The sequence below is a fragment of the Copidosoma floridanum genome, unplaced genomic scaffold (assembly GCF_036245765.1).
Source record: "Copidosoma floridanum isolate Cflo_tuat_1 unplaced genomic scaffold, Cflo_Japanese_pri ptg000007l, whole genome shotgun sequence".
Lineage (NCBI taxonomy): Eukaryota > Metazoa > Arthropoda > Insecta > Hymenoptera > Encyrtidae > Copidosoma > Copidosoma floridanum.
This window is the reverse complement of record NW_028321884.1, coordinates 4,158,330-4,186,171: the sequence shown is the minus strand read 5'-3', so window position 1 is coordinate 4,186,171 and position 27,842 is coordinate 4,158,330. Positions and strand designations below refer to the sequence as shown.

General features: G+C 44.2%; 2 protein-coding genes across 8 annotated transcripts in view; both read left to right on the top strand.

Moving 5' to 3' along the window:
* Prosap (SH3 and multiple ankyrin repeat domains prosap) overlaps positions 1 to 27,842 on the top strand; it is a 170,643-nt gene that overhangs the window by 20,830 nt on the left and 121,971 nt on the right. The window lies entirely within an intron of this gene.
* On the top strand, positions 9,391 to 10,656 carry LOC149375337 (uncharacterized). Its single transcript, XM_089588859.1, has one exon. It carries the CDS (start codon positions 9,391 to 9,393, stop codon positions 10,654 to 10,656), a length of 1,266 nt encoding a protein of 421 aa, XP_089444985.1.

Genomic DNA, 27,842 nt, shown 5'->3' with positions numbered 1-27,842 from the left:
TAATGAACAGTGGCACGTGTGTATACGAATAAAGTCACGCAGGAAGTAACGCCTCGTGTGGTGTTGTCAAAGTGATAATCATAACAATTATTACGATTAAGTGAGCGCTACGACACGTGTTACGCTGTTGTATATTTTTTTTCTATCGAACTACACTCTCGCGGAGCACTACCTGTTTTTAATTTTGATAATTTTAATTTTCAAGACTATACAGTATCGATGAAACAGAGAAACATTTTGTTAAATTTTTTGTTTTTCTCGTTAAATGATGCGTGAAAAAATGGCACACGAACTCAACCTAATATCTCTCGTTGTCACCAAGACACATCGTATTGGTCCAACCAAGCTCCATAACTCATTGGCTCGTATAAAAACGTGTACCCACACACAAGTGCTTCCAGCATATGTATGTATATATACCCGCAGTTGGCTTGATGAAGACGAGTCTGACGACTTCCGATTGGGGACCCGAAACGCCCCGACCTCCACGGCTCCTTCGATAAACAAACTAGCTCCCGCAAACATATTCAAGCTTTTCTTTTCTAGTCACTCCGCACGCACACACATAATCATGCGATCTAGGGCATGTACGGGCAATTAAAGCACGAAATTGTGCCTCTTTTAATTAACGCTGGGAGTTTTTCGTTTACTCGCTATTGGAGTGGAAGATGGCACGTGTTGCTGATACCGTATAATGCAAATTAAGTATTTCCGTGTGGTTCGAGGTGGTGGCAAATGCGACGCTTTTTCAACTCGAAAGAATTTTTGGACGGTCATTAATCACCCACCAACCGGAGCACAGTGCCACACAACGATTCCTACACATACACACGAAGCGAAAGAGCACGAGGGAAAAGACGAAAAGGAAACGCTGGTGATCTATAAATACATTTCCACCCCCTACCGCCTTCCGTATCAACACGGGAGAGAGAATTAACTTCTCTTCGTGTACGTGCACACACGTGGTGTACCCACAATGAACTCTCCGTCGCCTCTTTTGTTTGTTTTAACATTTGCTCTCTGTCTCGTTTCAGCCGAGCAGTTCACCAGTTCATTTTCCGTGGCTTTAGCGTAATGCACAGGCATCAATTTTTTTTTTTTTTTTTTTTTCTTTCCCTCTCGAGAGTTTTCATTAAACTATGTGGTTACTTGATATGTCAGGGTCGGGTTTCGCTCAGGAAATTCTCTTCAGTTCCCACGAAGGGGCTTCCAAAAAAAAAATCCTACTTTGTCAATATTTGACACTCCAAAACATAAGCGTCAAAGTATCATTGAGTAATTGTATTCGCTATTGAATTATATAGTATTGATAATATACAGGATAAAAAGTTATAAATAAAAGACCTGATTCGATGCAACAAATCAAATTTCCAAACGATCGATCGTAGTGTATAGGTGAGAACATTTTACGAGACACCCGACGACAGTCCAAATGGAAACTCGTTCGTCTCGCGTCATTAAACTTTGTCGAGCCGTCGATATACGTGGGCTCTCGTCGACAACTCAGCAAGGGCTTTTGGAAGTTCTCTTCGTTGTCGACGCACGCCTCGATTGCGACGAGCATGAGAGATGGCGGGGCAGCAGCTTTTTTTCCCTCCCCCACGAGCTTTTACGAATTTCGGCTACCCTAACCGATAGAAATGTATGTATAATTTTTCTCAATTTCCCGGGTCCAACGCGTTGCGGTGAATTACATCCACCTCACCCTTTCCATTATAAGCACACCGTGTATCCATTCAATACATCAGCCATACATAATAACTTTTCGCCACCATAGGGATGTATATTATATTTGGCATTATCGAATTAAATCGAGCAAATTGATTCTCCAGAACGAGCGAGAGCTTTTCGCGAAAGTATCAAGTTTACTTTGCGCTCAATCAATTTTCCGTCTCGGCGTGAATCAACAGCCCCCGGGAGTTGGATGAAAAACCAATCCATTTGCTGTGGCGCGTAATAATCGTCGTAATTCATGTTCCACCGCGACCCCCGACATCCACACTCATACGCGCTATCCGCGGTGGACACGTTTTGCACCGCGAAAGCACACTCGCGTTCGTAAGTATTGTAATTGCTCCATTAAGCGTCCTCGTTGCGGTATAACGCATTGGGAGCGCGAATTCATCGCAAAGTGTGTCGTGGGAGAGCGAGAAAAGTTTTCAGCGCGCGTTGGCTCAGTCGAGAGATGTACCGCCGATTCCGCATTGTCTCTCGAGTTGTTTTTGCTCTCGGTGGAGGTTGCTACTTTTCATCCCCGGCAAGTTACACAATGAACGGTGTTTTTGTTCAAGGTCTCGTGCACGTGCTTGGATCTTGCCTTTACTAGGGTTACCATTTACGTTGTTGAGCTTCTGTCCCGTATTAATTGAATTTGTTCTTCATCGTGGTAAATGCTTCCTTCGCTGTCATTACAGGTGTTGCTTTTGCGCGTCTTTGCTATCCATAATGATATAGAGATAGAAAAATCTTTTTCCGTATGAAATCTTCAGTGACGTTATCGATTAGCTGGGACTACTTTTACTGATCGCTTACATGAGGCACAATTATCACCTACACCAAAGGATTTCGAAACATGTTTTCATCCAATTGTGAAGAAAAAAGCCTGTGCCTCCTTTCTTTTTAATTTAGTTGTGTGCACAGTACACACGCTTTACTCCTTTGGAAATAAGCCTCGATTAAAAAGATAATTTTCACTGTGGTGATAATATTCTCGCGCACCCTCAATTGTTTCTAAGAATTATTTTCCAGATCTTTTGTTTGTTTTTCACCTCTTTGTTTCTGCTGAATGACATTTTTAACGATGAGACATTTTGCAGCCAGCAAATTAGGAGCGCAAGGGTTCAATTGTGTTATTATTTTAAAGGTGTTAAGAAACGACGTATAAAAAACAAAATCAGTAAAGGAAAAATAATGATACACATTAAATATTTAAGCAGGTCATTATTGTCTTGACTTGTATTATTAAAATTACGGTCACTGAATTACAATTTTATTCATTTTAGATTTTCAATTCATAAAAACATTTTTGTACAAACTTTATGATGAAAACGTTCTATGAGCATCCATTTGCATACATTTGCCGGTCTCATTATTCGAGTTTTGATCGAAAGATCAATGTAGTCTCAATCTGTTTCAATATTTCAAAAGTAACACTTGGAAAATCCACACCATCCCACCGTCGAGTGAAAAACACTCAACACACCGCGTTGTCTCTATCCCGATGTATCTGTACACGTACATGTATAGTTACGCGCATAGAAGCAGAGTCCGATGGAAAAGCCGCTTATTAAGAGATCCAGGGAGCCAATGCGAGAGCGGTAAGAGGAAAAATTCAATTAAGATCCGCCGATACTCCCGGCGAATCGCGCGAACATCGGACGAACGCCGGGAAAACCAAACCTGCGCACGGTAGCTACGTATACGTGCCGGAAAATAAATAGAAGACGTATACGCCTGTCTCGATCTCCTTCCCTCGTAATAGCTGCTTTTGTGTACCCACTTACACTTGCAGGCCTTTCCGTTTTATAATTAAGAAATGCACAGTTACCGAGAGCTGTGAGTGCGAGCGAACTGTTTTTTTTTCTCTCTCTCTGTGGTGGGATAATGGACGAGACAGACAAACGGTGTACACTTGGCGGAACTTTGAAGAGGATTCTTTTACACGGATGCCGATGCTGTTCGCTTTACAAATATTGTGGTGGTGATGTACGATACGTATACAATATACTATACAAAAACAACACAATGAGATCAAACTAAGCTTTTCTTCTTTTTTTTTTTGTTGTTAATTTTTAATTGATAAATTCAAAACTTTATTGGTGGATAAGGATAATTTTTACTTCAACAGATGAAACATAATCAGCAAAGGTTTTTTCAAAAGAATTCTTTTGTTTTCTCGATTCCAGTAACCCCTTGTGCGTCTCGGAGTGGATAATATGGGATATTGGAAACTAATGGGAATAATCCACTGATTTTGCGACCTAAACAGCTGCAGCTGCTGCCACGTGAAAGCGTATATATTATATGGTACCACTTCTCCGGCAGCGGTGGTTTATAGCGTATCCTACCGTTACTTTGGCAAAACAAGATTCAGGGACGATTGCTCGTAAACGAGGCAAGAGTACAAGGCGCTACGGAGCAAAGTACAATGAGGTTGTTGGCGCATTATATACATACAAGCAGGAGAGGAAGCATCGCGTTTCAAATTTTACTTCGAAGGGGGTATTACTACTTGTATATATACGGGATATAATTTTAACATTTTTCCCGGATAAGTAAGCAGTGCCCGTATATAGTATATAACTGGGCAATTCAGCCAAAGAGGAGATAGCCGGGTGTTGTGTGTTGCCTAATACCGTGTAAGACGAGGCTCGCGGAAAATGAGCCCGAGAAGTAGGTTTTAAGACTCACGATCGCCGTAACAAGTCGCCGAAGCTGTATCATCAACCTATCGTCTGGAGACTTTTTTTTTTTTTTTTTTTTTTTTTTTTTTATTGCTCACTAATGTACGTACAATAATACACTTTTATCGGCTTAAGTAGGTTTATGGGGTATGTATAGAAGAGGTGATTGATTGATTGATTGATTCTCTTTTTTTTTGCTTCCAGAGAATTAAAATTGAAATCTACTTTTAAAATACTGGCGTCAAACTCGATGGAATATAATAATATATGATAGAGAATCGCGGATTTTTGGGGCTTTCGGGTTCTCCTTTGGGCTAAGGGAGCACAGAACCCGCCAGAACTATACACTGGAGGAAGGAGTCGGGGATCCGTGTTAGGTATCCTCTGGGAGCGCATTAGCGGGACAAAAGGGGGGTAGAATCTCGCGACGTGCACACACACACACACACACACTTAAAGAAACTTGTGGGGTGAGGGAACGTGCGGTGTACCGGTATACCACGGCGCCGCACAGCCGTACCGTTAGTAGCGTGCTACGTGCTGCTCTCCTCTCTCCCTCAGCTTCATTTCGCCTCCTCTCTTTTACCTCGGCTGCTATGCCTTCTTTTCCTCTACTACTCCTTCCATCCATCTATCTGCCTTGCTTATACTCGTTTGAGCGCTCTAGTCTCGAGGTCGTATCTCTCGCGCACGCCACCGAGTGTACAGGAATTTAGAACGATACATACCTTATACTAGCTGCGGCGAGCGCTGCCGTGCTTGACGTTTGCTCCTTTCGTTGCGTTTGTCCGGTTTGTTTGCTCTTTGGTATTTCAATGGCTTTCGAATTTTTGGACAGATAATACCATCATGGTATCCATATTCGTCAAATCTCGATTTCCCGTATATTTTTGTATCCTCCTCTTTTTGGTAATGAACACATGAAAACTTTTCAGTGAGGTGATCAAACAGGAATCTTTATCATTATTTTCATCAACTTTGGAGCAATATTCTCTTGGAGTCTACCATAAAAAAATATACAGCTCAGATACAATTGTTATTCAAATGAAGTACCCGTGGGAGACGCCGGGCACATTGCGCGCGAGCCTCGAGCGTTTATTCTAATTAAGCCCGCACGAATGACGCGATGTACGTAACTTTTGGTTTTTGATTATACGTAATGAAAAAAAAAAAAAAGCCGATTTCACAGATACTTTTACGAATGTGAAAAATATAATTCAGTGATCAAACACAGGTGATGTGTTACTTTCAGCAGCGATGCCCCTAAAGTATGGAAATGAAGTACGGTGAACCATCGATACGGCGAGCTTATTTTGTAAACCACCGAGCGCGTCTGTATCTTTACCGATTTTTTTTTTTTTTTTTAAAGCCGAAGCCACGTGTGCGTTTATCATTAATTAAAATATGTTGGGTTGTTTAAAGCTACCACGTGAAAAATGAAAAAAAAAAAAGACTTAATTTACTCCACCACGCGTGGGTGGAGGATCGATCGGGAGGGGGATTTCGGGTCGGTTGCGAGAGAATAAAAGCAAAACGGAGCCACAACAAATTACCGTCACGAGCGAAACCGGCTTTTTATGCCTCGGTTCTCACTTGCGCATGGGAATGTCTCGATGGCGAGGCTTATTTGTTTGATTTCCATGGCAAAGGAGGGATCGAAATAAGACGTAAAGTATACGATAAGGAGACGTTTATGAACTCTGTTTCGGATTTTTGTGAAAAAAAAAAAAAAAAACGCGAGCTCCGTTTCTATATGGAATACAGACAGCAGCTCGGCGAGTATCCATATGTCGTTCGATTTTTTGACTAAATTTTCATTTTACTGATATCTTTTTAAAAAAAAAAAAAAAAAAAAAAAAAAAACTTCAAATAAATATACGTATGCGTGCTCAAGCTTGTAATTTTTTTCAAAAATAATTTGCTCGCTATAATTGGCAAAAAGGAAGAAAAGTTTTATCGAAGCCCTGAAAATGACAGCGTATACGTGTGGGAATCCCCCCTCCCCCCGTACAGATAATGTATTCCTCGCGCATTTTGAGAGGTGCGCGTAACTCAAGGCGTGCGTGTGCACCCGGATAATTGAAAGTGACGCTGCTCCCATAAAACTGTAACGGCGGCGTGGCCACCGTTTTTTTTTTTTCGCTCGCGATGTTAAATTTAGATCTTTATCGTGGATTTACAGCAACACCGGAGATCTTTAATTGAGAGCAGGTACGAAGCCACACCGACCCCGTGAATCTCTTGCGAGCAATTTATTACGCGCTCGAGGAAAGTGCACCTATACAGTCACAAGCTCGGTCACAAGGTCGATTCCAAAACGTCTTTTATTTCTTAAGTCATTGTCCTTTTTTTTTTTTTTTTTATTGTTTTGCGCAGAAAATTAATATTCAACGTGCATGCGACGCACACATAGCTGGGAAGACAATAAAAATTAAAAAAAATTAATTCAGCCATTCGATCGTTTGAGTTGACTCAACAGCCATTTGTCTAAAATCGCTCGATAGCAGCTAAGAAATTTTTAAAAATAGTTATAAAAATCGAAAGAACGAACGGAGGCACTATTAAATACAAGTATAATAACGAGATGACAAATACAAGCAATAGATGACAACGCACGGCCAACTAAACCCATGGGGGAGATCCTTTCGCGTATATATTCACTCGACGCTCGTACAATCGAAATCACTCGCAATCACTCAGCTCATGTACAGTAGAGAGAGAGAGAGGACGTTTAAGCGAATGAGCTGCAGCTGCACGTATACTACCTCGATTTATATATAAATAGAAATAGCCGACGACGACTCGACTACCACGTATAGCCTTATCTCTGCTGTAGGACAATTCGATTGTATGTATATGTGCAGGGGGTATCCTTCTCTCTCAAACTTCTTTATACTTGCAGGGGGGACAGATTGAGTCGGGGGTATACGTATATATGTCTTTGCCGTCGACGAGGTATATTTCAGAGCTTGCGATTTCATTTGTTACCCACTGTATGTATAAGAGAGACGCGGGGGGGGGGGAGGAGTTGCAGGGTTGCTCGCGTGTATGTGTATGGACGTATTTACTCGAATTCCTGCATGTGGTTAACATTTGTCATCGAAACGTTTTAAACGGACACGCGTATGAATAAAAATAAAAGATTTCTCATCGGTTGATTTAACGAGCTTTTCGAGGGTTAACTGCAGTTGACGATGGCGATAATAACATAGAGCGGCCGGTGTTAACGCTCTTGTATAACGTGTAAGTACCGTAATTTGGGTGCCTCTGGTGGACGCGCACTCGCCACTCCCAACAATTATAGTCTCCTCTGCTTAGATTAATAGGCTATAACGTGGATTTTTCCTTCCCCAAGGTGACTTACCGTTGGAGAGAAAATACCGTTATTATTCTCTCTCGTACGTCTCTGCTCGGAAACACTCTCCTTCTTCGCCCCTTCACTGGACCTGTCTCAAAAGGGGATTCGCGTCTGGGCAAATGAACACAAGGCAATGTTGACTTTATTTTTAAAGATTTATTTAAAATAACCACAACCGCTATCTACAATCACTTCTCGTACCTCCTCTCGGTCCCGATGCTATGAGGCTCTTTTACCGTCAAGCTTGAATCAGATGGCGCCAGGGCACGTCGCGGCTGTCATACTTACACACCGTCAAATTTACAGTTGTGTATTGCGTTCGTGAGCCTATCTGTGTAATGAGCAAAGCAGAAGACATAACCTTTGTAAATGATTGCTGTTGTTTGCAGACAATTTTTGTTTGCATTTACGTTTAAAGATAGTAGGAAAAATGAAGTGCAGTGTAATATTCTGCGATAAGAAAGTGAAATTTAAATTTCCTTCTGATAGTGTGATAAAAAAAAAGTGGCTCGAAGCAATTGGGAGACCAACATTTTTGCCGCTCCCAAGTCATGGCTTACCTGTCCACGAGTTCTGCTTTTCTTTCACTGACTCTTGCTCCTTTCCCTTTTAAAAGCTTTTTCAATTCTGAAACTTTTAAGCTCCCATAATATTCTTTCTTGTCTTCCTTATTCATTTCAAAATTTCAAATATTGCGCTTTACCACACACTTTAATTTCCTATGTACATACAATACTGAAAAGTAATGTTGTGTGAGTGAGACGGCCATGACAGCCGCGACGTGCCCTGGCGCCATCTGATTCAAGCTTGACGGTAAAAGAGCCTCATAGCGCAGGCCCTCGATCGCCACCACACGCCAGAGGTGCGCTCGGAGAGCCACGCTAGTCCGCTCACACGCACACACGCTCACACGCACACACGCTCACGCGCCTTTACACCCACTTCCCCTCTTATACTACTCTCGATATGGAATCAGGTCCCCTCGGCGTGGTAGCCTGTCCGTACCTACACATTCCCACACTCACTCTCGGCGTAACCTATAGGTCCCGGGCGTGGATTGCCGTCGCGACCTGAGACGGTCACTAACACGCCTTACAACTCACAGCGTCCCGACGCCGGCTCTCGATCTCGATCCGTCCCGCCCGTACGCCACGACTATGCGTCTACTCACTCACTCTCGGCCTCATGCGCCCTTCTCTTCCTCTCTCTCTCTCTCTCTCTCTCTCGCTCACACCCGCTGGCACGACGTGCCCGTCTCCGCGTCTCGATGAAGGCCCGAGCGCACCTCTGGCGTGTGGTGGCGATCGAGGGCCTGCGCTATAGCATCGGGACCGAGAGGAGGTACGAGAAGTGATTGTAGATAGCGGTTGTGGTTATTTTAAATAAATCTTTAAAAATAAAGTCAACATTGCCTTGTGTTCATTTGCCCAGACGCGAATCCCCTTTTGAGACAGGTCCAGTGAAGGGGCGAAGAAGGAGAGTGTTTCCGAGCAGAGACGTACGAGAGAGAATAATAACGGTATTTTCTCTCCAACGGTAAGTCACCTTGGGGAAGGAAAAATCCACGTTATAAATGGCCAACACCAACCTACCAGTGCCAGGCCTGCAGTCCCTCCGATACGTTTTATCATGGAGAACGCTAAGCGCTATGTTTTTATCGATGACAAAAAGACTTATAGGATGGAGGTGCCGTCCGCTACACCTCAGTGTCAATATCCTTCTGAGTGGTTCACGGCACATCCGGGAGAAAAGCCTACTGCCACCTATATCCAGAGTGCTCTTACAAAGACAGGTGTCATGGGAGCTTTGAAGTGGGCAGTGATGCAGGGACACCCAGTAAACATCCATCTTGTTAAGAGATATCTTCATGAGTACTTTGCGACCGTCACAGCGAAGATCCCAGAGAAATGGGAAAGCTTCGGCCGAGTTATTGGAGAAGCTGGATCTACTATAAATCCATGGTCCATAATCAATGTTACACCTATCCCAGGGACTCTAGAGGGCATAGAGTCCAAACAACACCAGGATGATGACCTTCACTGGTTGGCCCTCTACTGCCTGTGTTCAGCAAGATTGGCAAGGATCTCCATACAGCAGTACTCGGAGAAGATTCGAGATAAGATACATGAACAGATAAAGCTTCTCACCAACAAGCTGGTGGTTTTTCCGGCCAAGGGCAATTATGAACACTGGGCAGCAGATCCTGACTACATGAAAATGGTAGCTGCGATAGACATGTTTATGTACCATTTTCCAGCACATCCAAACGCTTATGTCAGGGTGTGTACTCTGGGAAGCAGGCATAAGGACTGTGCGGGGCTCCTTTCTATAGGATATTTCGCTCATACAGTTAGCTTGGAAAGTGAAGAGGAATTTCTCGACTGGGTCTGGTCCCGAAAGATGGGAAGAGAATGCGTCAGTATGATGAAGCAAGGAGAGGACATGATGTCCGAGTTTTCATATTTCCCTTATCAATCAGACATGGGACTAGTTAGAAAGACATTCTATTCAGCGAGTAAAAATCCTAATGTTTACACCATAATACATTGTGTAGGATCACTACTTCAATCACCCAGATCATTGAATGCGAGATTACTTGATTCTGGCAGCTTATTGATTAATAAACGAATGGCAACAATCATTGCATACGCTTTATCTAACAGCGTGACGTTAGTTAAAGCTTTTTCTTTAAATCCAGATCTTGAACTACCTGCAATAGAAGCATTTGAAGAAGATGAACCAAGAGTGCCGAATGGAGAGGCATGGTTTGCTTATGCTAGTGCATCAGATTTTGCACTGACCCCAAGGATGATAGCATTTGTTGAAGACTGCAAAGCCAGGATAGGAGAAGTAAGGGAGGGGTCTATTGGAGAGTATGTTAAAACATCATTCTAGAAAAAAAAAAAAAAAAAAAAAAAAAAAAAAAAAAAAAAAAAAAAAAAAAATTCTTTCTTCTTCTTTTCTTCTTCTCCTTTTTTCTTCTCTTCTCCTTCCCATTGTCTGTCAAGAAGTATATCGGGGTCTCCCAACGAAAGAGTACCAATTCCTCAAAGGCCCTAGCTACTGAGCGACCGTCAGCCTTCCGCAGTGGCTTCAATTCTACCCATCTGGTGAACAGGTCGTGGAACACTATCAAATGTTTGAATCCACTTTTGCTGGGAGGAAACTCCATACAGTCGGCGGCTACTACTGTCCAAGGCTGTTCGACTATCCTAGTCCCCATAAGTCCCTGAGCGCCCGCCTGCGATACCTTATACCGTTGACAAATTTCGCAGCTCCGCACAAAGTCCCGCACATCGTAATACACCCCCTTCCAGTAGTACTCCCTCGCGATTCGATCGTACGTCTTTTCGATCCCCATGTGTCCCGCAGAGGGCATACAGTGTGCTCCCTCTAACACCTGTTCTCGATATTCCTTAGGTACTACCAACCTCCATCCCTCTTCTCGGAAGAGCACGGGGTCTAACAAGGGGTCTTTTCTAAACCGATAGAGCTGTCCCTCTTCAACCTTCCATCCTGAATACTTTAGGGGGAACCTGACCACTTCGTTGATCATCCGCGTGTACCAAGCATCCTGAATATTGGTGAAGCTGCAGGCCGATACCCTTTCCTCTACCTCTTCTTCATATAGGCGAGATAGTGCATCGGGCACCTTGTTAAGGGCACCCTTCCGATGGACTACCCTGAAAACCCACTGCTGCAGTTCCATTATCCACCTGGCCACTCTCCCAGACGGTTCAGGTAGGTTAAACAACCATTTTAGAGAATTGTGATCCGTAATCACGGTAAATTCATATCCTTCCAAATAAGGTCTCAGCTTTTTAATGGCCCAAACTACGGCAAGACATTCCTTCTCCGTCGTGGAGTAGTTTTTCTCGGCAGGTATCAAAGCTCGGCTCACATAAACGACGGGGTGTTCGCCGTCTGGTCCCTCCTGGGTTAACACCGCTCCCAGAGCGTAATCGCTAGCGTCAGTTTGCAACGTAAACGGTAGCTCGAAATTCGGACGCGCTAACACGGGTGCCGAAGATAGAGCCGTTTTGAGCTCGTCGAATGCTTCTTGTTGCTCGGGGTCCCACGTCCACTCGTATCCCTTTCGCAATAGCCGGGTCAAGGGTATCTTCAGGTCCGAATCTCGGTCTATGAACCTGGAGTACCATCCGACCATGCCCAAGAAACGTCGTAACTGCTTGACATTGGTCGGTGCCGGGTATTCCAGAATTGGTTGAGCTTTAACCGGATCTGGTCTTAACCCTCTTTCATCTAGAATGTAACCTAGATAGGTTATTTCTGAGACACAAAATTCGCATTTCTCCCCTTTTACTTCTAGTCCCGCCTTCTTAAGTCTCGTTAGTACCAATTCCAGGAAATAAAGATGTTCTTCGAATGAGTCGGTGACTACAATGATATCATCTAGATATCCAAAAACAGAGGGCTGGAGTTCCGGTCCGAAAAGAGCATCAATCAGCCTCTGGAAGGTCATGGGCGCATTGGTAAGACCAAAGGGCATCCTTCGAAAGTGCCAAAGTCCTGATCCCGGCATCGCGAATGCCGTATACCGTCTACTAGTTCTTTCCATTGGTATCTGGTAGTACGCCTGTCTCAAGTCCACCTTGGATATGTACTTCGCTTTCCTGAGACGGTCTAATATAGAGTCCATGCTGGGAAGCGGGTAGGCATCCCGTTTGGTCACCTTATTAAGGTCCCGATAGTCTATACAGAACCTATAAGTCCCATCAGGCTTCCGAATCATCACAGGGGCGCTGGAGTAGTCACTATTAGACTTCTCGATGACACCTTCTCTTTCTAATCGTTGGACTTCTTCGGTCGCTATCTCCAGCATCTTAGGTGACATCCGTCGGAGTCGGTGTCTGATAGGCGGGGTACCCTGTACATCAATGACGTGCTCGGTCAGCCGAGTTTCACCTACTACACCTTCTTGATGGAAAAGTATCCGCTTTACCAATTCGTCTACCCTTTGTCTGTCGAACGGGCCCACCTGTTCAAGTCCTGCACACTCAGCATGAATAGTGAACGCTGCAATTTTCGACTCATCTTCGAATTCCCACCATGTCCCTTCCCCTGCTCTCCAAAGTCCTTGTCCCAACTTCGCTTCTAAGTTAAACAGTCGGATAAAGTCCATACCCAGAATCATTTCATCGTTGATGTGGTCGCTGGCACGGAAAACTAGTGGTTTCGCAGTTCCTGCTACTTCCAGCATGACATCAAGGGTCCCAAGAAACGGGGTGACTCCGCAATTAACATTTTGCATAGCCAAGGTCGTAGGTTTCAAGCGATCCTTGAAAACTTCGGTTCCCCGTGGTCCCAAGATCGAACTCTGAGCTCCCGTGTCGAAAAGTGCTGTAAATCTTTGTCCTCCCAAGATCACCGTTAGGTAATAGCGTTCCTTAGCTTTGGGCGTATCCAATTTACCCGTTCCTTCGGTTCCTAGACTGTCGGGAGGTGTCGGGATTTTTACTTCGCACCTCCCGCTGTTTCGTTTCCCAACGCTTCACGTATGTGTTTGCACCTGGGACAGGTAGTGATCGTCACCTCTGACATCCCGCAAGATATACAAGAACGACTAGCCTGGTTCCGTTTGTTTGGACATTCCCGCGCTATATGCCCCTTTTGACCACAGGCAAAGCATAGTGTCTCGGGGCACTCGGACATTCTATGCCCTACCGTCTGGCACTTGAAGCAGGCTCCGAGGAAGGGGTCCTCGGTGACTCCCCCCTCAAACTTCCCTAGTTTAGGTTGAGTGTTCTGCGTTTTAGGTGTACGATTGCCTTGTCCCGTTTGTTGTCTCCATGCGGGGTTACCCGTCCACCCGCTCCCTTTTCCTCCTGTCCCAGTCGTCCCACCTGACTTTTGCAGGGCAATCGCAGACGTCGGGGTTGTCTCGGTTGCTTCTGTAGCCGTTTTGGAAATAGGTACTTGAGCATCTCCTCGCATCTCTCCACTCGGCTTTGTCGTATCCGGTTTTCTCTTCTTCTTCCCTGGAGTCGTCTCAGCCTTGCCGGTGACCGTCCCCTTTACCTCTTGTACCTCAGATACCTTGGTCTTCGCACGCTCCGCTACGTACGCGGCCCCGGTCACATGCATAGCGCTGGCGGCAGGAGGGGGGACATATCTGTCGTTCAAGTTCTTCTGCCTCTCCCATCGTTGTCCATACTCTTGAATATCCTCGAGTGTGCTGATCACCTTATCTTGCATCGCTCGCCGATATTCGGGGAGTAGATTTCGGTATGCTCGATCGGCCTGTTCCTGGATTGACGGAGGGCGTTTGAACTTGGAGACAATGTATTGCAAATTGGCCAAAAACACCGATACTGTCTCCCCTTTTCCTTGAGTCCGAGCATACAGGTCTTGTCTCAAATCTTCTTCCTCAAACTCTCCTCCAAACTGCAGGGCAAACGCCCTCTCGAACTCCTTCCAGGTCATCAGGGACTCTCTCTTGACCCGAAACCAGCGCGTGGCATGGTCGGAGAAAACACTAGGTAGTGCTCCTAAGATGTGTTCATCCATTAGGTCCGAGCTACCTCTAAAGTCATTGAGGTTATCTAAAAACGTCGCAGGGTCACTACCCTTGGCTCCCGAAAATTTGAATCCCCAGTCTCTCAGTTGTTTTACGGCCGAAGTCACATTAGAGCGGGGTTCAGTTCTCAGGTGTTCTGTTCTCCGAGGTTGATGTCTCAGGACACCTGGGGACCTACCCCTCGGTGTCGGATGTCTACCTACTGGTTCTCTCTCTCTCCTTCCCGCTCTGGAATCCGTGGGAATCTCATCTTCCCTTCTTCCCGCTCACTCTCTCACTCGCTCTCTTTCTCTCACACACTTAATACTCGCTGTACACGCAGCTCTCTTGCTCCACGTACTCTCTCCTACCTTCACGCTCGGTGGTCTCACACCCACTGAACTCATCAGTCGCGTTTCGCGTTCGTCCCCAACTCGTCGCTCGGTAGGTCAACTGACTATCTTTTGACCTACCTACCCAGTCCCTACCTTATCCACCGATCTCTCTCATTCGTGTCGCCGCCGCGGCACTCACAAAAATCTCCATACGCACTCTTCATACTACCTTGACCCATTGGCCCTTCGCGCCTTGTCCTTTCTTCTCCTTGTGGAAAATTCGGTGAGGCCTTAACCTCTGACTGCAGCGGTCACTCTGGGGTCTTCCTCGATCTTCTGAACCTCAGGTCGTTGCTGGAGGTACGAATGGTCCTGTACCTACTTCCCCCTGTCGTCCGGATTCCTGCCCATCGTCTGCATAAACCGGAATTTCGGTGTTTTTGGGTTGCATTTCTATCAAGCAGAAACGCAACAACCGATCCCGAATCACTTCTTCCTCCCCCCTAGTACTCAGACTTCTCGCCTGAAGTTCTTCTTCCACTTCTCTTGCCGATAATTTATTTACCGACCTCTTTACGGCTCGGTACTCTCGTTCCAATTTCCCTAAGCGCATGGCCTCCTCACTCACTTGCGGCCTCATGTTCCAAGCTGTTGTCCCAAATTGTCCCCACTCGTTTATTACCACCACTTAGGCACTGACACGGTGTATTGCACTCGTCTTCACGATGTTCTAACCCACTCGACTCACACTATACCGCCGATGTCCTCACTTACGGGAATTTGTCCCACGGTATCTGACGAAGATAATTTAGCCCCCCCAAAAAAAATAAAATAAAGTTATAAAAAGTCCCAAAATACTTTGTAGTAAGTAAGTTCACCTTTCAAGTAAAATTATAGTGAAGCTAGTAAAAGTCCCCAAAATACTACAAAGCTTACAAAAGATACTTTAGTTCGTCAGAAAATAATTTCTAATGTGTCGACGTACGTCTTGTTTACCAGCTATCAGACACGGGGCTGCTAGTATATATATACAGCGCCACGTCGTGTCGAGCTATAAACCGCCGTTGACCTTAGTTTGTTTGATTAACACTACTGGGACCCCCTGGATACTTAATAACGAAGATCTTGCTATCCCGCTATTCTTATTCACAGGTTCCAATAGCTGTAGCTTTTCACAAATTTCTATTAACCTCAAAACGGCTGACAACAATGACGCAATTTGCCTATACTCGTACTCTATTTACGCTACACTAGTTTTCACTTGCCAGACGCGCTCTCCCCACAAGGGATGCCATTTATAACGTGGATTTTTCCTTCCCCAAGGTGACTTACCGTTGGAGAGAAAATACCGTTATTATTCTCTCTCGTACGTCTCTGCTCGGAAACACTCTCCTTCTTCGCCCCTTCACTGGACCTGTCTCAAAAGGGGATTCGCGTCTGGGCAAATGAACACAAGGCAATGTTGACTTTATTTTTAAAGATTTATTTAAAATAACCACAACCGCTATCTACAATCACTTCTCGTACCTCCTCTCGGTCCCGATGCTATAGCGCAGGCCCTCGATCGCCACCACACGCCAGAGGTGCGCTCGGAGAGCCACGCTAGTCCGCTCACACGCACACACGCTCACACGCACACACGCTCACGCGCCTTTACACCCACTTCCCCTCTTATACTACTCTCGATATGGAATCAGGTCCCCTCGGCGTGGTAGCCTGTCCGTACCTACACATTCCCACACTCACTCTCGGCGTAACCTATAGGTCCCGGGCGTGGATTGCCGTCGCGACCTGAGACGGTCACTAACACGCCTTACAACTCACAGCGTCCCGACGCCGGCTCTCGATCTCGATCCGTCCCGCCCGTACGCCACGACTATGCGTCTACTCACTCACTCTCGGCCTCATGCGCCCTTCTCTTCCTCTCTCTCTCTCTCTCTCTCTCGCTCACACCCGCTGGCACGACGTGCCCGTCTCCGCGTCTCGATGAAGGCCCGATCGGGGCGCACTCAACACACTCCCTATCCCCGGCTCGTGGCTCTCGTCCTCGCTAAGGACTCTCGATGTTTTCCCTCCCCTGTTGCGTCCCCGCTAGCTTATTCACAGTACCTTGACTTGTGCTACTCGTCTCTCGCAGGTGAGCGAGTCGGCTGGGTCGTCGTGGATAGTAATCCGGGAAGTTGACGCTCTGGAGTCCCTTGATCCTGCTCCCCGGCCGCGTAAAGCTCCCTACTTCTCGGCTTGGCTAGGGTTGTCAGAGGAGGACGTCTCGTCAGCGGGGCGACCAGCGCTCAGGGCCAAGCAGGCTTGGATCAGCCCTACTTCTCCTCTCTTCTCGCTCGCTCTCACAGTACCTCAGGTGCCGTCACTTTCTCTCCTGCACACACTCGTCGCGTTTTCCCGTCGTACCGTTCGACCCCTTTCCCGATCTCCGCGTACGCCCAGGAAAAAGTATTTTCCAACAAGATGCACGTCTCGAGTCCCGGCCACGCGAACGTAAAACAGCCACGAACAAGAAAATGGCGCAGACGTTCTCTTCTCGCTCGACAGCTCTCTCTCTCTCGATGGTCGAAACTCTACTGCCTTTTCCCTCCCGCCCTTTTTGGTCTCGCGCTCTGCTCCCTGACCCTTGGGTCGGTATCCCCTCGTCCCTCGTCCGATCACCCACTTGTGCGCAAACGGTTTATCTGGACCCTACCTTACCTTCCGGATCATTCTTACGTGCCGACGCTTCGACACTTACATTCTCGCATTCACTCGTACGCACGCTTCATTTCTGGTCTAGGTGTGTGCCTCCTTCTCTGGTTTACCGTTGGTCGTTTCTAAAACACACGTAGATTTCGGTTACGCGAGGATCACATTAAGAACACTAATTGGTTTCAGAATAGGGGCGTCGACAGTGACGTGCAAAAATTGTAAAGCAAATTTTTGCCACGTCACAAGGCGCACGTGCAATACACCTCTCCGCTGTATAGCACACTTTTTTTTTTTCATTGTTCATTCTCGGAGGGATTGTAATGACACAGGTGGAGGGTACATATTAATTGTACTCTCGTATTTCACCCAACAATCGAGGGCTTAAAAACTATAACGCGTGGCACAAAACCGCACTATATATATAGTCACCCCTGGATTTTCGTAAATTACGCTCAACAAGTGCCCTCGAATTTTTAATTAAAACCTACACCGTTCGCCAACCGAGCCATCAAGGGCTTAAACCATGCGCCCACCTGAGCCCTGCACGATACATACACACGTACACGCTAATGAGCTTCGTAAAACCCGTTTGCTAAGTACATTAAGCCTTTTTCCAATCCCGTATTTATTTTGCGCCGCGGTGCTCTTTAACTCGACTGCCTCGTCCAATTTTATTGTACGTAAGTACGAATAAATAAGTACACACTGCGTAAAATGGAGGAAAAAAAAAGAAGATTTTCCACCGCTTCAGGTGCTTCGTATATATATATACGACCAGCGGGCGGTCGGGCGTTTTACTAATGACGTCTTTATTACACGAACCCTCTCTCGGTTATTCTGCGCTCGCATTGCTCGCGAGCTTGGGCTTTTTCTTTTTTTTTTTTTTTTATATACTTTTGGACATTGGCGATGCTAATTAATTACTCGTTTATTTAAAGTAAAATATTAAAATGCACCCATTCTTGGCACTCTGTAGCAAATGATAATTATTTTTTCTTCCCCCAAGCAAGTGCCGTACAATTTTCGAGTTCTCGAATCATCAATAAACACTCGAGGAAAAAAAAAAGAGAAAACTTAACGATCGGTACCTACATGTGTGTACGCAGAGGGGGTGGAGGCCCTTTGATTAATTTCCATAAGCCCGGTTGAGCTCACCCGTGTATATACCTGTACGTATGTATATAAGTACACCTTGCCGCGAAGAAGAAATCACATTCCCTTTTCGAATGAAAACATAACGAGGATAATCGGGGCCCACTTTTCTCCGATGGCCGGCAATTAATCTCCGCGTCCCGGCAAACGAAAACCACGGCCCCCTCCCCTCGGCTCCTTTGCCTCGACATCGACGTACTCGTTCCAGACAAACGTATTTATTAAAGAGGAGAAGGAAAAACAAAAAAAAAAAAAAAGAGACGACGCTGCGTGCAATATCGATTTCGAGGAACGCCCACAGGATGCGCGTGTATTTGTTACGATTTTTCTTTTTTTTTTTTTTTTCTTCTTTATTCACGTGGGCAACGCATACAAGTACCCCTCGCGTAAACATTAGCCGGCCTCACTTTGAATCTTAGCGCGAGAATGAAGCGATTGTGCGTTTATTTTACGAGCTTGTGGGCCCTGCTTGTGGAAAATGGCCGGGCATCGGGTGACGGGGAAAATAAACGAACAGGAAAAATTTTTACAGCCCGAGCGGACGGTGAAAAACGAAAGCAGTTTTTTTTATGGCCCTCCGGCACGCACTCGCGGCGTTCGTAAAATTCGTTTTTCTTCCTTGTTATGGCGCGCGTGGCGGCTTTTGGCACATGTATTGCACCGCGGACACGCTCGCAAACTCCTCGGAGTATCGTACAGAGCGTGGATTGCTCGTTTCATTCGATCTCCTTGGTGTGCAGAGAAGAAATTAAGTTGCTCAGCTTTGGAGTTTCCATTAAGTGATTCAGATTTGTCGAAGACACCCTTGCGTGGTTTTATCTCTTTGTTTTTCAAAGAACCGCGTTCGCGCTTGTTTTTACTATCAGAAAAAAAAAGAGGGCAGCCAATCGTAAGAGAAGAAAAAAAAAAGAATTTCAACGAATAAAGTTATTTCTCCGATAAGAGTGTATCCGGTGAGGCTGTACGCGCTTGGGTATCGCATTACCGCTTGCTTCGCGCGCACGTTCGTTCTTCTGACATACATTATATGTATACTGTTAATACAACGATACTATATTGGTCCGTTGGAAAGTGCTGTGGAAAAAATATCGTCCAACGCGATGGACCTTCAAAGAAACATTAAGGTACAAAGAGGCGACAGTTTAGCGCACTTCTCTTATCGGCTTTCTCTGGTGAAACCAAACGCCAATATGCGTCTCATTTTTAACTAAGTAGAAACAAATGCCGTCAGCTTGGAGGGAGATCGATGCCAACATCGCTGGGCTCGTTCATTTAGTTTTTCTCTGTCACAGCGAGAGGATCGGCTCGGATGAGTGCCGCTGAGCCTTTCGACCGTGTCCTGCGAGCCGCTGAATTCGTGTCGAGTTTGAGCGATTTTGTCGTCAAGTTACTGTTTCATTTGCTCGGTTTTCTTACAATCCGTAAATAACGTGGGAATAAGTGTTGTTGTGATATAAATGTTTTATGTCTTGGTTGAACCATTTTGATATTAAACTTTTTATTATTTATTTCAACATTAATGAAACACTCAACTTGTGCCAATTTTGCTTTCGAGGAGTTTCAGAACGAAGCAAATAAGTTTAGCATTTTAACACTATACTTTTTTAATTTTAGATCAATAACATTGAAAATCAATCTTAAATCGCGTGCAAGAATTAGATTTATATCGAGTATACGTTGAAACAAATATATTTTTTTTATTAAATAAAAAAACTTATCTCAGTGCGAACAAATAAAAACAAATGGTTTTATTTTAAGTAAGTACAGCAATTAAATTAATATCACGTGAATATTAAACTTCATTAATTATCACAAGTCCAAGCAACTACTGTATTTTATTGGTTACAGTACTTTCTATTAAAAATTACTTAAAAGACATTTTTTATTTTCACTAAGAAAATTTTGTGTTTTATGCGAAAAAATATTTTTTTTCACTACTATTCGATGAATTTATTCTTTAAAATAATAAATTTTTTTTACGAACCATTTCTTAAATTCAAACCAAATTTATTTGCTTGGATGGACTAAATAACATTTGTTATTAGATTAAAAAAAAATGACTAGTGATGATTTATACATCGTGTATAGAAAGGTAAAACGCAAAAAAATAAATAAAACATGTAGTTTGAAAGTTTGGAAAAGTTCTATACGAAAATTCTTGCACACGTCTGCACAATGAATGCATAATTGGTTTCAAAATCACGCTCATCACCTCACGCATGTTCACTCACTTGCACAAACTTGGAAAACTTTGTTGGTACATCGTTAATCATCGCTCCGCACCACCTGCTACATTAACATCCACAATCTCTCACCGCTTCAGCTACCTTAACTTTCTTGATTTGCAATTTTAAAAAACTTCAGCATATAATCCTCGTTTGGCATAAAATTATAAAAAGAGCGTTTCGTAATTAACTCGTAGGTCAGCTTAAGTTAAGGTACAATAGTTCAGGGCTGACTCCAAAGTCAAACTAATGAGAGATGTTTTGTTGTTGTTGACCGTATACTAAAACAAACACTTCAGAGGCTTTGCGACAAGTAACTTCCACTTTAGTACACACTCACTAGTTTTGATTAAAAAAATGCAAGTCAAGCATCGACGAGGCGTAAAAGAGCAGCGGGATCGAGAGAAAGACGGTGGATTTTTTGTTTTTCCGGCGCTTCTTTTGTGCGACGCGCCCCGGGAGGACACGCCTCGCCGGGAGCTGCGGACCCGACCGCCACCTGTTTATTTATAAGTGCTTCCCCCTCGGCTCTTTCTCTCGGTACTTAAGTACAGTTGTCGTCTCATCATCCGAGAGTACAACGGTATCGATGTTTCTTCAGTTGTGCGCACAGCCCGTGTACACCGATCGTTACCCGATTCCCGATCTAATCTTAGTTGCGTCTAATGAGATCGGTCCACAACAGCAAAAACAATAACAAAACGGACGATTTTATTGTTACGAGGTATCTACCGCGATGATCTATCAATTTTCGTACGACTAATCTCCTTCGAAAACCAGCGAGTGAAAAATTACAGGACGACAACAGTTAGATAACACTGTGCCGTAATGGTGGTGCTCCTCGTCCCCATTACGTCATTGTGTCGGTCGAAAAATTACGAAAATCACGTAGCCATGAGGCACGTGCCTCTCGCGCGAGTGTATTACTTATGTGTACACTTGCGACGACCAACCTTTTTTAGTATTACTGCTACACGAGGGGACACAGCACTTTTGAATAAAAATAGTACAATTGTAATACAATGTTATTATCGTATGGATGGAATTAGAGTACCTCTAAATTTTTGCCATTTGCAAATGGATTATTTTAATACCGGTTTCTATAATGGAAATAAATTCGAGTGTCCTTCTTTCTAGATAAGTAATGTCTTATTTACTTCTTGAATGACGGAGTATTTTAGCGCGCGAAATCGTTACGGTATCACCTGGGGCTTGGGGGGATTTTCGTACCATATTCGTTATTAAATGACCCAAGCTCCGAGAAAAGTGATTTCAGCGATGACTTTCATAGATTCGATTTTTTAATAAACTCAGGTCGACAGGTATAAAACTAAATAATAAACGCCTCGTCAGTACATAGCGGACGCGCGTCGACGGACAGCGAAGTGTCCTGGGGCGGGAATAACAGCCCATGGAGGGGGTTAAGGGAGAAAAAGCCGAGTCTGCATGCGAAACAACGTAATTATCGTCATCACGACCATACGACGACTTGATCGCCCGTTGTAGCGTATGACTTTTTGCATGGGGCAACAAGCCGAGCTTTAAATTTTCCTACACTTTGTTCATTTTGGTATTGATGGAAAAATACCGGTGCTGTAAAATTTACCGATTGAATTTTGATAAATTTTTTCATTGGGTTTCTTCAAAATTGCGAATGAAGTGAACGAATCAAGATGCGTGGAAGAAAATTCTTCGGAAATTAAACTTGTCGTACCAGTTTTTATGAAAAAGTAAAGCTTCGGAAAAGGCTTTTGCAAATTGCACGAAAAGTACCGCTATTTTGTTGAACAAAGTCGTCATTTCAAGCTCCTCCTCCCTTATCATCGAATTTAATTTATTTAATTGCTTTATTCATTTAATTCGCACAAATGCCTCCTAAATAATAACTATGATCATTATAGGTATACGCTATAAAAGCAAAAAAATTACATTTCTGAAATCACGATGAAAATCCGGTTCTCAATAAATAACCAATTTGATTTCAACAACTGTTTCTCCCCGTCCCCCCTTTCGCGCAGCACCGAAAGATTAAAGAGGAAATGATCAAACGGAAAATTTTCATCGCGCGTCGACCACATCTACTGCACAGGCGGCGCTTACCTATCTATCCTCCGAGAGAGTCGTGAGACTCAGGAAGTCAAGTATACACAGGTACATACATATATACGCGAATCCATGGTACAGGCGAATTGCCGCGCAGTCGTAGCTAATTAAGAATTTAATGACAACGGACTCTCGCGCCGGCGCGTCTCTGCAGTTGGAGGGATACACTGTATATACGTATACATATACATACAATGTGTCCTGCGAAGATTGCGAGGCCTTAGGGGAGCGGAATGCCACTAATGTCGGGGACGCGGATTTTTTCCCCAATTACCAGCCGTTACCTTTGCCGTTGCCCCGCTCAATGGAAAGAATTACGTAGAAACGGGAACGCGTGCGTGAGTTTTATTGAAAAACGGGATGATTTTCGAAACGAGGGATTTTTTAATCGAATTTCTTTCACGTGCTGGGGTTGATGAATAATAATCGGAAGATAGAGAACTAGGGCTTGGGCACGGATACTTTTTTGCTGAAGGTATAGAGAAAATACAAAAGAATCCAAATATTTCATATAGGTAAAAATTGTTTTCGGTATCTTCCTGTGAATCGTGGTAAATATAACATTTTTTCAGCGAGAAGAATGCACTTTATGAAATAAGAAAATTCTTATTTCCTTCACACGTTTAAAAATCCATCAAATAATTGTACTGCAGTCTCAATAAGGAAAGTGCAATTGTACTGTTGCAGTATTTGTAAGCGCGCAGTGCAAAGAGCGAGAAATTTTTCGAGTTTTCGAACAATGGGTGGCAGAGATTTTTCAAAATATTATATCAAAGGCGGCCCAAAAACACGATTTAAAGTGGGGAAAAAAAAAAAAAAAAAAAAAACGCTAGCTAAGTAAATAAGGCCTTGTACGAAGTAAATTGAATGAGTTCGATTGCTTTGATGTGTAGCGCGAAAAATTACTTTCTCAGCCGAGGAGGTGGCAAAAAGCGAGAACGGACACAAAAAACTGTATGGCGCATACGATACAAGATTCTCCCTCGAGCTTCTTGCCTGCGGTGATTATTCCATTTTCCCTCCATGGCGAATCAGCTATTAATACCCGGGCAAAAATGAGCAAAAAACTGCGCTTTCGGAAGAGAACAAAGTACTTACCTCCTTGCATCAATAATCTATGCAGATCACACGGTAACTTTTCTCAATTTAATCTCGTACAATCTCTGCTTCTATTTTTTTTTTTTTTTTTTTATCATCTATCGTCTTGCATTAATTGAATTCGATCCAGTAAAAAGTTATATCTAAACACGAGCCCTGCACGTGGCAAATTGAATGCACAATCCACTAATGAATCATACCATTTCTATAATTTCACGTCCAAGATGATACTTTGCAAATTAAAGGCCACCGGGTATAATATACAATACGGGCTCCGTATCGATCGTCCTCCGTTGCAAATACGTGTAATCATCTCTCGGAAATTCCGGTGAAGTACAATACGCCCAGTGCGAAATAACAATGCAGGCGTGCATGTACATACAGAAGCGTGCACGTGAATGGAAGCAGCAGCGACTCATCCTCGAACTTCCGCTGTTACAATATGTGTTGAGTTACGTGTTTTTTATTGCATCTGACGTAGCGTCTGCGTGACTTTTAAATAATCACGAGTCCAGCGGAGGAAATTAATTATTGCTTCTTACGAGTTTTTTTCCTTTTCCTACCTGCAAATGTGATTAGAGCGCAAGTGTGAAAACATCGACGGTGATGTTTGTGGTAGCGGTGGCGTCACTTTTTTTTTCCTGTTAGGCTCGGATGATTTTTTTCTCATCGCCACCTGTCGATACCATAATTGTGAAGATCTATTTTTGTTTTGCAACAATGAATTTTTCGGTGTCACGTATACCGAAGATCACTAATGAATGAAACGCAACCTGTGTCATGGAATAATAATTGAATGACTATACTACGCAAAGAGTTGGCTCGTAAACGTTAAAACAATAAGGAAACGAGCGCCGGAGTTGTTTTGATGATGCAACCGTTTCGTGTCTAGTTGTTCCCGATGAAATCCTTGAGCGTATACTTGAAATAACAAACAGCCTGTAAACTTACCGAGGAACGCCGATGAGTTTTCCTTTACGAGGATTTTTGTTTTTTTTTTATTTTTGAAATACATTTCGTCATATTAATTAACAGAAATATTTTATTGAATGAGTTTTGTGGGATACGGTGAATAGGCTTCGGGCCCTTCAATTATTTCATACGTGCACGGATGCATGTATATACACATTGAGGAAATCAGTCGACAGCTTTAATTACGAATGTTATTTTGAGCTTCCGTTGGGGACAATACAAACGCATCTCCGGTGATTGTTTGCATCGACTTGCAAAAGTCCAGCTTCATGCGCGTAACAAAAGATATTCATTTGTCAAGAGGGGCTGAGTGTTTCATGTAAATTTGTATGATTAAAACAGTGGTTCGCTACAATAAAATTTGTTGACAAGCTTGAATTTAAAAGAACAAAATTAATTGGCGTGATGTTTTTTTTTTTTTTTTTTCATTAAAATTTTTGTGTGTTATGAATTCTTATTATTAAAAAAAAAATTCTATTTCTCGACCGTCGTAGTAATTCTTCCTGACAAAGTTATATCTTCTAATATTTCGAAAAATTGTATACTTACGTTATTACTATTCTTTATAGCAATATATATATTTTTTTAGTTAAAAATCTTCATATTAAATTATTTCATGGATACAATACCTTCCGCCCAAAAAAAGAAGTGTTATATTGATAATTTAAAAAATAAAAAAAATAAAAAAATATACATTTTCCCCCTATTAAATAAAAATTTTTTATTCCCTCTGGCACAACAAATATTAACTTTTATCGCCTTTGGTCTTCATTTTCATTTAAATTAATCATCAAAAATTCCACACTAGTAAAGCACCGGACAGCCGAGCCAATAAATCGATAGAGTGCGAGTCTAGGTATCAATCCTACAGGACAGGTACCGAAACTCGAGCTACGTCTTATTTTTTGTCTTTCACATTTCAACAAATCAGGCTCTCGGCGTACAAAAGCCTCCTCAAACAACGCAATCCCTCGAGGTCCGATAGCAGAGCACACCCGAGCACAATCTACAGTTAAATGTATATCCCCCACCCACCTGTAACGCAGTAACGCGAGGCCATAGCCGAAACATAAATCCACGCCGATCTTATTTCCACCGCGCGCACACTCTGCACCCTTAGGAGCCAATGATAGAGAACCACGTACAGTCGTCTCCTCAATAACGCTAATAAACCCTCGGCAGCGCGAGCCCAGAGAACGATAGGTGCACCATATAGCGGTACACCCCTCTCTCTCTCTCGGCACCAACAATTTCTATTTCGCTCGCGGACTCTTGCGCGCGGAAAAATCACCGGCAGGTACACAAACTCCCCGCGGCCCTGTACCGTTACAAAAATTACTGAAAAGCCCCCCCTCCTCCCATTAGCCAATAATTTATCAAGGGGGTAAATTATCCCGAGCGAGGATGGGTCATACTCGCTGCACACTCTCCGGGTTGTTCGGTGTCGCGCGTGACCTTGCACCACGCCAGGGAGATCTTAACCGCCAGATAGGGAGGCGGCGGGGAAAATACAGGGATAGACGAGCCGGAAAACAAAACCACCACCGTCCGCGAGAGCGCCCGTAAGTAGCGAGGCTTGTTTATCGCCCCCGGGCAGATTTACGGCGTGGCCGTTCGTAAATATCAAGGCCCGCGAAATTTACAGGTGACTCTCTTCTCTGTATCTATACGTGCACGTGTGGTGCATTGCATGTACACGGGGGAGGGGGCACGTGTACACGCGAGGAGGAGGTAAGCGAAAGGAAAGAAGACGCAAAGTCGATGGATTTATTTGCGTGCGTTCGGGTTACGCGCAACTTTCCGGGCAGCGTTTTTTTTTTTTTTTCCAACTATTTCGCGGCAGCCACGTGATTTTACGACCTACGGGCCGAGGGAAATTGATTCGCGTATCCGCGCACCTTTACAAATACCCTCGCGAGTGCCATTATATACGACACCCCGAGCACATATAATCGACGAGGAAGCGCGAAATTAATGACTGGTAATTTCCCGTATTTTAGAATCAGAGTAAAATAAAGCGTATATACTAGCTTCGGAGGAGTGGGGGTTGAAAATCAAGTGTGGGATGTAATTGAAAGAGCATATCGCGCGGTGATAAAATCGGCCCGAGTCTCGCGGGCGTTTATAACGACGATTGTAAACAAAAAAAAAAAAAAATAATAAAAGACGGAGCTCCGGGCGGCTGAGGGACGAAGATGAGTACCTTTGCCGATGGCTCGGGGGGGACCGGTCCCCCATCGCATTATAACGGTGACGATAGTGCCGCCAATCCTTATCGCGCAACGCAAACTCCCCCCCCCCGCTTTGATCACCTTTTCTCTTTTCACTTCGTGTATTCTTCGGAGGGGATATCGTCATCCTCCTCGGCGTAGTGGTGATCTTCTCTTACCTTTTTATCGGCGAGGCTGCATCGGATATCGATCGGCTGCCACGGGCGTCCGGCCGGCCTCTGATAAATCAATTTGCCCGACGCTCTACTTATACGTAGCGCTTATTCTTGTTTGCACGGGGGGACAATATGGCAATGGAACGTCTCATTTTTTATTTTCTCTTGAATGTACGAATTGTAGATCGGCCGGAATCGGTGAAATGAAACATAACTTATGAATTTGCCGATTTTCTCCTCAAAGCCACGCCGAGCGGTACAACCAGCTGCAAACAATCGGGAGCAGCGCTCCTATCCTATCTCGATTGGCCATTACAGCCACTTTGCTTGTTACACAACACTCCCGCAACGGAGAGGGTTATATATAGATGCCGAGCTTGGGAAAAAAGCCTCGCCACTGGATTATCGATATAATTAATTGGAATTAGCGCATGGCGCGGGTGGAGGCGCTTTCACCGCTGCGGAGAGCGAAGGGCTTGATGTAAGCCAGGAAGTGCTCGCGTTTCACTACCTCGGCTCTCGAGAGGTCTTTTTTTTTTGCTTTTTTCGTCTGATGAGATTCCATTCGAGATCCATCGATGCAGATAGCAGAGAAA